This window comes from Pyrus communis, chromosome 5 (assembly GCF_963583255.1).
Source record: "Pyrus communis chromosome 5, drPyrComm1.1, whole genome shotgun sequence".
In the NCBI taxonomy this organism is placed as follows: domain Eukaryota; kingdom Viridiplantae; phylum Streptophyta; class Magnoliopsida; order Rosales; family Rosaceae; genus Pyrus; species Pyrus communis.
In genome coordinates this window covers 17,815,318-17,827,214 of record NC_084807.1, presented here as the reverse complement: position 1 = coordinate 17,827,214, position 11,897 = coordinate 17,815,318, and the positions used below count along the sequence as shown (strand labels likewise).

Here is an 11,897-nt window from a genome sequence, read left to right as displayed (position 1 = left end):
ATTTATTTTTTTTCAGGTGTTAATGGGAGCTGTTTATTTCAAAATGGGTGGCTCTAGATATTTGGATAAGATAAGGATTGTGAATGTCTTGCTTCTCGTCCAATATTTGCCAATGTTCTATGGAATTTACCTGGTGGATAGGAAATTTAGGAAAAACACTTCGGTGTGGATTAAAGGTGCTTTCTATTTTTTTCTGTAAATTCTTGTTAGTCATGTAAGTTTCATCCGTATCTCTTCTGCTTTCTTCATTTTTTTATCCATATCTCTTCTGCTTTCTTCATTTTTTTAATAGCTTTTATTCTGGTTACTAATGCCTTGTTCAATTTTAAATGAAAAGTGTTGACCTAGTAATTTGGGGTCTTTGCTTTTCTTTTTTTAGGATAAAAGACTGTTTATAACCTTTATGTTTCGTGGTTTTCAATATTTAGTACATCAAGTTTTTTTCGTCCCAGAGTTATACTAAAAGTGTAAATTTTAGGACAGTCTCATACATCCGTTAGTCAAACTGTTAAATCTTCTGTTAACTGATGACATGATGCCCACGTAGACAATGACTAGACATCACGTGTCAATAAAGGTCCCACGTGGATATTAAAAATAATTAAAAATTAAAAATTAAACATTAAAAAAAAAAGAAAAAAAAAAGTTGTCTTCTTCCTCAACCCTCCTTCCCTTCTCCCTCCCTTCTCCCCGAGAGCACCACCCAACCTTTGCACCTTTCACAACTCTCCTTCGTCCCTTCTTCCCCTCCCTTTGACTCAGCCATCGATTCCAACTCGCCTGAGTTCCCCTTCTCCGACTCCATACCCACCGCTTCTTTAGCCACCGAATTGGAACTTCCGTTACACGAATCCTCCACCACCGGATTACTCGACTGCTCGGCCGACCCGATCTCCCCACCGGCTGGTTCAATTGGTTTATTCGGCTCCAAACCATTACCCGTACCTGCATATCTGGTTCCAAGTTCCTCGGGTTTCCGATCTGTCGTGTTCGACTCGTCAAACGACTGTCGTCGTGCACCAAGAAATCAGAGAGAATGGAGGGTGCTCTCAGATTTTTCTACAGAGGGGAATGGGTGGGTGTGCACTCACCCACAGCCACATCTTCTTCCAGATCAAAGTTGTCAACGCCATCTCTGTCGAACGCCGTTGCTCGCCGTTGCTCGTACGCCATATCTCTGTTGAATTGAATTCGGAAGTTTTGGATTTTGATTTTGATTTAGGGTTTTGGTTTTCAAAAAGGGCGAGAGACAGAGGAAGAGAAGGGAGGGAGAAGGAGGGAGGATGGGTGCAGGAGGGGTGAGGTCGCCCAGATTTTTTTTTTTTTAGGTTTTTTAGTTTTAAAGTTTTTAATTTGTTTTTAAATATTTACGTGAGCGTATATTGACACGTGCCGTCTAGTCATATCCATGTGGATACCACATCATCATTTAATGACTAATTGAACAGCTAGTCTAACGAATGTATAAGACTGTCCCAAAATTAACACTTTAGGTATAACTCTGGAACAAAAAAATTTCATGTACCAAATGTTAAAAAGTATGAAACTTGAAGGTAGTAAACTGATATTTACCTTTTTTTTTTTTAATAAATCGATATTTTTACATTAAGGGTAGGCAGAGTTCGATTAAGCCACACAATGAACAGTTTAATTTGGTATCGAATTCATCATGCACGAGATTTGAACCTAAGACCATTCATTTCTAAGTAAAAAGAAATACTATTATACCGTAACACTGAGTGTCAATTTAGAATCTTTACTATTAAATTACCAGAACCCCCATAATAGCCGGCATTTGCTTGCTGTCAGATATCACATGTTATCTTATGAATGGTCCACCGATCTCAGCAGCTTGCTGCATATGTCACATGTCATAAGATTGCTTTCATAAGCTTGATAAGAGCAGCAACCACATGGTCCAACAATTAATCTCGATGTCATAAGCTTCATGTCACTGTTGTCACATGTTAGTATTAGGAAGACAGATTCACACATTAAAAATTACTACTTCAATATTTTTTTAATTTTTTAATATTTTCTACATATTATTAATACTTGATAGAAAAATATTAAAAAATAAAAAAAATGTGAGAGAAGTAATTTGAGATATGTAAATATAATCTCCTTTTTATAAATGATTTAGCTTGGACTAGAGTTCAAACATTTGTGAGCACTACAATTGAGAAATTTCAGATCTGATTTGTATAGAATGTGACAACAAATTATTATCAATGATCTATTATTTACAGCTTGTTTCAAATTCTCAACCCTTAGGATAAATATCATAAAAAATATTTTGCACCACCCCACTATTTACTCTCTTTTGCCGATTGGAGAATTGGATATCAATTTACCTAACGGATATTTTTTTTCTAAGCTTTATACCTTTCTTTTTCTTGATGATCTATTTTTGTTACTTTTCTCCGTCGGTGTGGTACACTTTTTATTGATTAACCATATAGTTTGTTGGCGATTTTTTTAGATACTTGGAGCCTTTTGGTACCTTTTCTCTATTCAACGAGAAACAGATTGTTGGCACCAGGCATGCAGAAATACTGCAGAATGTAAACCAAGTTTCTATTGCGATGACAATGTTCCAACCAATATCACAACATTGCTTACTGAATTCTGTCCCACAAGTCCCATAAATTCTACGGTATTTGATTTTGGAATGTTTTCCAACGGAATTGAGTCTGGTAACACCGGACAGATAAATTTTTTGACAAAGCTCTTTTACTCTTGGTGGTGGGGTCTCCTAAATCTAAGGTTTGCTTTTTGAGCTAACGAAAATTTTATGGTGTTCCAGAGTTTTCAATATAGTATTGATGTCTTAAGTTACCCTGTTTTTTTTTTTTTTCCGTTTGGCAGTAATTTTGGCACCAGTCTGCATACAAGTTCGTACGTTTGGGAGAGCCTCTTTGCAATTCTGATTTCCACTATTGGGTTGCTACTAATTTCTTATCTTATTGGAAACGTACAGGTTGGTTATCGATCGATTTCCCTACGTGAATTGTTTTTCCCGCTGAGGGACGTATAGTTAGGGTTAGAGTTGTGAAATTAGGGTTTTATTGACCCAAATTACGTATGTCCTTTTTATTGTGAAAGCAGAATTGTCTACTGTACGTGGGAGGAGGAAAAAAAAGTGCAAGAACCGAAGCTGAAGATCATAGAGGAAGGTCTAAGATTGTGGGCCTTCAAAAATAATCTCCCTCAACATTTGGAGAAAGAAGTCATAAAAAACATAAAACAAGCAATTGAACTAGACAAAGATGCAGATGTCGAGAATCTATTCTCTCTGCTTCCACGGCGTACCGGGCGAAATCTAAAGCGTTTTCTCTTCATGAATCGAATGATGGCAGTATGTTCCTCGATAAAACTCAAACTCGCCTCTCCTCTTTCTCTCTACACACACATATATATAGGCAGGGAGTCTTTCTTAAGAGGGAAATCAAACCAAATAAAATTAAAAGAAGAAGGTGACGTCTAATCAAGAAAAATGAACTTTTGTATGATATGATCATTCAAACGATTGTCCCTTGGCACCTCATGCATTGCCTTCTTAGTTCACACACACGCGCACGCACACACATATTATTGATCAGTTTATTAATATTGTAAGCGCTACTATGCAGATACCAAGGCTTAAAAATATGGATGAGAAAGTTCTGAAAATGATATGTGACTATCTCAAGCCAGTGGTCTACCCTCAGAATACAATCATCCGTCGAATGGGCGAACCATTTGATAGCATTCTTTTCGTTACAGAAGGCACTGTGTGGGTTTACTCGACTACTGACAGAAGTCAGCAGATCAGAAAGATGAAGCAATTCCTTCAGAAAGGTTATATTTATGGAGCCGAAGAACTTCTGAGTTGGGCAACATCCCACAGTAGCAGCCTCTCCTTTGTCGACCTTCCTTTCTCGACGGAAAATGTGAAATGTCACACAAAGGTACAAGGTTTTGCTCTCAGCGCTATGGACTTGCAAGCTATAGTTTCCAACTGCGGACATTTGTGGAGCCCTAGTAATTCTGATGAGGCGGAGGTACCTCATACCACTACTTTAGTGCTAGTGTAGATAGGAGCATTGGCCTCCTCCCATTCTGCAACAAAAGTTAGAGAGTTAAGAAGCGTGTGACAAGTTTAATTTATTACCATTTCTCCCTCAGTTTTCAATTTTGAAGTTAAAAAAAAAAAAAAAAACTATTTTACTTGTTTGTTTCTTTCTGTTTTTCTTAATTAATGTAATAATATTTTACAAGTTTGAGCTAAGCACAAAATAGGTCAACTATGATACCGTAGTACTAAGTGGCCCCTCATTCACGAGAGTTAAACACAAGACTTTTTATTCAAGAGGAATATCACTAGATAATAGTGCGAGTTGAACTCTTCTGAATAGAAAATTTGACTTTTCTCCTCTAAGCTCAACTTTTTCACATAAAGCCAACAATGTTCTTTATATTGGCTAAAGCTTGGTGATTATGATCCAACTAAACAAATTTCCTAGTCAAACTTGGAAGTGTCAGATAGTATCGTGCCGTTTAGTTGGTGGATGATAACATAAGTATCCCCTTTTGATGAGTAGCATATATACTCGATAAAGATACAACGCACTACCTACAGGTCAAGCTTATTAGGTTGATTTTTGTTAAGGTGAACAAAATCTACATGCGCAAAAATCTGAGTGAGCATTAGGACATACGGTTTTATGGACCATAAGTGGAAAGGGCCTGAATTTGCGAGTGTAAATTTGAAACCCCATAAGGCATACGGTTGAGGAGGTAAACGGCAGTCACGGTTGCATCACCCTAAGATTAATGTCCAGGACCATGGATTTCAATTATCAAAACTCTGACAATCTCTATAATATGTATGCTCTTTTGTTGTACCACACCATTTTGTTGCGGTATATGTGGACTTCTTGTGGATAATGTTTGAATTTCTAATTCACATATTCACCACTGTTATTCAATTGACGTACTTTATATGACTTGAGAATTGAGTACAGTAACGATCTTGTTCAAATATATGTAACTTGTTAACATACTTTGAGACTAATCACTACTACGTTTTATTATTTGCACGACGAATAAAAGTTGGTCGTGCAAAGTGCATTTCCGTCTCACAAACTTCAGCCCGACAAAAACTTCGTTGCACAGAATCCGTCGTGCATAGATCGTGAAGAAAGACTTTGCATGACAAAAATAATCATTGGTCGCAAAAGCACGGTGCGACGGTTTACCCTTTGTTGCACAAAATGTTTAGGAACGAATGTTTTCGTCGCACAAAATACCAGGATACATAGGTGGGACGACTATTGTTTGACTCTCTAAACTTTGCGCGGTGACAATTGATTATTGCGTGACGAAACCTTGTTTGTCGCTTGAGTTTTGAGGGACGAAGGATTTCATCGTGCAAAAATAAAAATAAAAATAAAAATTTTAATTTAAGTTTACGTTATTTTTAAAAAAAATTTGTAATAAAAATAAATTGCTTTTTTTCGGTAATAAAATTAAATTGCAATTAAGAAATGTAATGAAGAGAAAAATAATATATTTAAAAAGTAATATAAATGTATGTACTATGTACAAGAAAAATGTTTAAAAAGTAAGGAAGTAAAAAACTAAGAAAATAATGCGACATAATCTACGTGGTCGTCTTGCAAAGGCGGCTGGAAAGTCTCGAGGTTGTCGACATGGGTAGAGGTCGAAGGGGCAGAGGTGTGGCCATGCTCCGGTTGGAGGGATTCTGAGGTCGATGGGGGACGTCAATCCGGGTGACGAATGCCGAACTGACTGAGGACCTGTACAAGCTGTGACATCTGGCTCCTATATGAGGCGAGTTTAGTCCTAAGGTCGGCCACCTTTGCTATCAAAGCTGTCACCTGACTGTTTGACTACAATGATGAAGGGGCTCTAATTTCCCATCGCCGGGCATTCCCCATCCCCATACAATATGTCCCAGGCCTCCGCCCGAGAGTCTGATCTAAGGTCTCCGTAAGGATCTGAAACCTGCATCCTCTAAGGGATCCACATACTCGAGCAAAGTATCGAGAGGAAGTTAGGAGGCGAACTCCTGAAGAACCAGCTGCCTCTTCTCTATCATCGTCGCCTGTGTAATATAACATAAAATATTAATTAAAACATTCATATAATAACCATGAAACTTGAATGCGTAAGATAATAATTAAAATTAAAGAATAATTACATGAAGGGACTCGGCCAACTCATCCCCTAGTTGAACATAAACGTCGCTAAAGACATCGATGTCCGGGAAATTTGAACCCCCTGAATAGAACAAGAGAAGAAAAATGTTAGTACGAAAAAAAAAATTAATATTAATGACATATTAAAAATTGAATATAAAAAAATTTTATTATTACCTGCCACTGCACCTCCATCCTATATGAGAAGAGCCTCGAACTGGAATGGTGGAGAAGATTCTTCTTGTCCCTATTGCTCTTGTTATCTTTTGCCTTCTTCTGTTATACAAAAAATAAATGTATCAGTTCAAATTGAAATGAAATATAAAAAAAAAATTCAATAAACATTAGTAGAAAAACATATAATAATTTTAAACTTAATATAAAAAAAAATACCACATAGCCGAGCTCCTGAAAATAATCGCAGAGCCACACCCAATTATCCTCCCGACCCTCAAACTCCTTCGGGCAACCCTCCTCAAGAGTGACCTGCGGATCATCAAATGTTTGAAAATATTGGTGCAGGTCGCTCTTCCACTGTTTGTACCGTTCAGGGAAGAGCCTGTTGATGTACACCAACGACTCGTTGTTAATGTCCTTTAAATTGTAGTTCGTTTGTAATGTAACAAATTAATTACATACATTAAGTAATATAAATATATAAAATTTAAAGGAAAAACAATTAAAAGGTAGGATACTTACCAACAACTGTGAGCGTACCTACGTCCTCATCTTGTCTGACATCACCTTCCAAGACTTCCATTTCATAGGGCAATAGGTCTGAACGACATGACCAATGTTGTGGGCCAATGCGCTATGCTACTCTGCCGTTGGTGCAGCCTGATGCCGCTTGTCGTATCCGATACTGATACGATCGTTCTTCACCCGGGTGATCTTCGCTGTCTTCAACTGGCGACAAGGTCCCTGGGTGTTCTTCTTGGCTGCAAAGAAATATAAAATTAATGTTAACCCAAAACTAATAACAAATCCTACTAAAATTTCGGCATAACCTCCCTATAATTAAGACATTTCCCAAAAACCTGAAAATAACATAAACAATATATATATATCCAACAGAATGATCACAACTGTTTAATAAAAGGTTCAAAACAATGATAACAATAAACAACATATATAATAAATGTTTAATCCTTAAATGAAATAACTTAACAAACAGAATCGAAAATAACAAAACTAAGTTAACTAAATTGTTATCATATTTCATATTTGGTATTCCTTATAAGGTTTGTACTTTTGCCAACATTGTATGCACTACTACAAAATGTAAATATAATCCAACTCCGCAATTTGCATAAGTAAACAACAATTACTTTTAGTTCAAGGAAGCATATGCATTTGAAAAGCACAATGATACGTCCGCTTTACACATTTTCTTTCTACTTACCTAAATAACTAACGATCGAACTTAGAGCAGTTGGAGGTCAAATTTTTGAACAAACTTAAACTAGTAATACTCGGAATTAAGTAGAAAAATTGAACAAAAATTTTACCAAAACCCAAAGCAGTGTTATTTGTATTGAAAAGAAACTCTAGATTTAAAAAAATATTTATTTGTTTGTATATGACAAACAAATAAATATTTTCACTATGAACAAACATTAGATTTGAACAAAGATTAGTAGAAAAATTGGAATGGCAGGTTCTACTTTACGCCCACGTTTTGGTCCAAAGCAGCTAGAGTTCAAGGAAATCTTTACCTTGATGTGACCCCGACACATCAGTATTGGATGTCGATGGTGTGTCAAGCGTGCGGGGGCGGCAGTGACCACGCTTGTTGCTTACATGTAGCGCCACTGATGAGGCTGATGACGCCGGCGCCCGAGAGACCCCAAGACTAACTAGTAAGTGGTTCATTTGTGCAGGAGCAATGGCAGCTAACGGATGAGCTGGGTGAGACGAACGGGGTGCAGTCGTCACCGCCTTACGACTTCTAATAAGCTTTGACATTTGCACAATTAGAAGAAAAAAAAATTCAGTCAGTATCCATGAATCCCATCACATGCCAAATTATGTGGCATATCACTCACACTAACCGCACGCATAACTAAATCAAGCATTTGAACCATATATACACCGTTAAACATCAAACAGACAATTAAACCATAAAAGCATCTACACCTATATGCATTTCCTTAAAGGAGCTACAAAAACCAATCCACTTACCTATATGCATTTCATTCAAGGAGAAACCAAAAAGCAATCCACTTACCTATATGCATTTCATTAAAGGAGAAACAAAAAACCAATCCACTTACCTATATGCATTTCCCCATTCAATTAAACAACAAGAAAACAAAAATATATACGGTACTAGGAGACAAAATAAAATTCGCTCTTTGCACTACTTGAATCTGGATTCTGGACAGTTTTCCCTAGTGCAAATTTTTCTTTAAATTTGTTTAGATGACCAAAATATTGATATGGTTCATTAAGTTGGTATGAGACTCGGGAATCTGGTACTCAAAGAAAAAAAAAACAAAAACAAAACAAAAGAAAAAAAGAAAAAAGAACTGAGAACTCCTAAGATAAAATTTATATAAAGAGACCAAGATGGAAAACCTATTACGAAATTTTAGCCACATCAAGGTGTCTATTGTTCTTTTCTGCCAAGACTAATCTCAAAATCTGATAGAATAGAAGATAATCCATGGAATCATACACAACTCACAAGTGAAAAGCACCTTCAAAACCAACTTCATTCGCATCTGTGCCCACCCTTACCCCTACGTATAAGTAAGCAACACACATCCCCTACGTATAAGTAAGCAACACACGTCCCCTTGACCATGAAACTAACTCTTCCATTTTCTTTACTAGTAATATAGATTCATCCCAAGCCAAATTCATTCAACATTTAACCTAAACATTATTCATTCAAATAAAATAGGTTGATGCATCTTTTAAACTGCCATCCAAACTTTACAATGCAAACAGAAACAGCGGACTTTTTCATGTGAACCCACACTTCAGTCACCACACTGAAACTGCATTTTGAACATGCACCCAAAACAGATTCAGCAAAAATTCTAGGATACTTCTAGTCGTTAGATCATAATTGCAATGATAGAGAAATCAAAGTGCATTGAGGACCCAATGCATGGGTGGGGTTTTTTGTACCCTCAATCTGTAGACTCTTGACAAATAAATGATCAAAAACTGCATATAGCATAATACCCTCCCAAGATATCCCAACAGTTAAATAGTCATGGCAATTGAATAGAAAGACAGATGAAATGTGTTCATGCTCATAGCAATGCGGTTTTGACAAAAGCCAAAATGGAGTTTGATGATATCCAGAAACAGAGAAGGAGAGAGTCATTAAGGGCAATTCTCAGTTCTCAATCTTATCAAGAGTTTCCATATCCTTCCTACCTTCACCCCACCCCATTCAATTAATCCCATAATTCTTCACCGATCTAACAAAATTATGCGGATTTGGTGGGATTGTTAGGACCACCGAATCCCCTAAAATATGAAAAATTGTAAACCCTAATCCCCAAAATGTAAACCCCAAAATCTGAAAAATTGGAAACCCTAATTCTCTAACCTAATGGTCTATAAACTGGAACCCCTAATTCCCCAAACAAAAATCGAAATAAATTAATAAAATTTGAAATATTTACCTTATTAGCGGCGGGGGCGCCCAGGGGGGGCAAGAGGGGGAGAGGGTGAGACGCAAAGAGGTAGGGTGAGGGTGTGTCAGGGGAGGAAGAAAGACTGCGAGGGGGCGAGATGAGGAGAAGGTGACAGAGAGGGAGGGTGTGTTGGAAGGAGTTTACCAAAGACGAAGAGGTGAGGGGAAAAGTGTCTGCAAATTCAGTTTAATCCCAACTTTCTTGCGCAACGAATACAAGATATTCGTCGCTCAATAAAATCAAATTTTCACCAAATTATTTTCATGCGCGCCTAATTTTCAACTCATGGCACAACGAATGCTAATTAATTGTTGCGCAAATGCCATTAGCGCAATGAATAATATTTTCTTCGTCGCGCAATAAGCTGAAAATTTAATTTAGCCGGGTAAATTTTTTAAAATTTATATTTATTCAAATAAAACCAAATTATATATGACATAAGATAATTAAATTACAAAAAAAATTCATTTACTATGTTTTACATGGCAAGTCGTAAATAAATTGCATTATTCAACATCTGAACTATAATAACTTTTGCTATCGTCGCTATCATCACTTTCGATCTCCCAATCCTCCTCCTCCATAACTACGTCACCATCATTGTTCGGGCCCACTGCAACATCATATCGCAGAAGATCATCGAGGTCAATTGTAATTGACTGAATCAATATTTCGATTGTAGACACTCTTTATATCTGAAACGGTTCTTGGATAAGATTTGTATCTTGAAGTGTTTCCGCATCATTTTCCATTGAAGATTCTAAATGTTGGTTAGTGATGTTGTCGACGTCGCAGTCAGTTGGGTCTTGTTTTGGTATAGCATAAACGTTCATTTGATCCATCATCTGAACAACTTTCCAACCTCTCTCGACTTTAGGGTCATCTAGATACACAATTTGTTTTGCCAAGTTTGCCAAAATGTGAGGGTCGTCATCATACCAAGTTCTGTTAATGTTCACAGATAGTAAGCCATGGTCAATTTTAACACTTCCCTACCTATTTGGGTTTGTATCAAACCATAGACACTTAAACATGATCACTTGGTATCGGTCTTTGTAAAGCAATTGCACGACAATTGTTAGTTTGCCATAGAAATCAATGTCCGTACTTTTACCTCCACCTGGGACATGGACACTGCTGTTTTGCGTACAGAACTTGTCATCTCGTGCAGTCACCAAAAACTTGACGCTGTTAACATGGCAACCCTAGAACAATTCAGCGTAAATCGGGCCGAACACCAAGTTATATAACTCTTCACTGTAAGTGGGGAATTCGATGCTTTCAATTTATTCACCTAATATTATTAAAAAAACATTCACATGTTAGTTTCAGAAATTAAATACTACAATATATATGTCAAATACAAAACACTTATAACTTACATATTTGAGAAATCACTGTGGAAACAATTCTCGATGCTTCTTGGCATACAAATATGATGGATGTTCTTGCTTCATCATCTCTTCATGCTCATCTAAGTATGCCATTATCTCATCACATTTGTTCAGTACAAACCAATGCGTTACCTCCATGTCATTTTTGGAAAACGACTCTCCTCGTACAGGATCTCCAAAGGATCGTGCATTTTGGAAAAAAACAGAAAGTTTCTCCTTTCTCACACTCCCGTCGAAATTGCGTTGAGGACGATTGAAAGCCATCTCCACATCTTTTAAAAGATTCCACAGAAAGTAAGCGACTCATATTGAACCCAAGCCTCTATAATTGATCATTTGGGCTTCGCCCTGTTGCGTACACATTTTGCAGCTCCCCAAGATGCCTGTCAAAATAAAATGATACAAATTAGCAAGCGTGGGCTAATGATGCATAAACAAATGATGAGGATTATATATCTTTCTATTAGATACATCCAGTGATAGTTGACATGACCAACCAACAATGCCTCTTCGGGCAAGTGAACCATCACGTGGATCATACTTGTGAAGAAAGCTAGAGGGAATATCATCTCAAACTTGCATAGGACTTGGACAATGTCATGATGCAACTGATTAATGTCCGTCTTTCGCAACACTCTTGCCGTCAG

At 37.1% G+C, this 11,897-nt stretch overlaps 1 protein-coding gene across 1 annotated transcript; it reads left to right on the top strand.

The window, feature by feature from the left end:
• Positions 1–3,626: 3,626 nt before the first annotated feature.
• On the top strand, positions 3,627–4,076 carry LOC137734333 (cyclic nucleotide-gated ion channel 1-like). The gene has a single exon (XM_068473617.1). It carries the CDS (start codon positions 3,627–3,629, stop codon positions 4,074–4,076), a length of 450 nt encoding a protein of 149 aa, XP_068329718.1.
• The last annotated feature ends 7,821 nt before the right edge of the window (positions 4,077–11,897 follow it).

Coding starts and splice junctions, on each gene's coding strand:
- LOC137734333 (XM_068473617.1), top strand. CDS start 3,627: ATGCAGATACCAAGGCTTAAAAATATGGATGAGAAAGTTCTGAAAATG.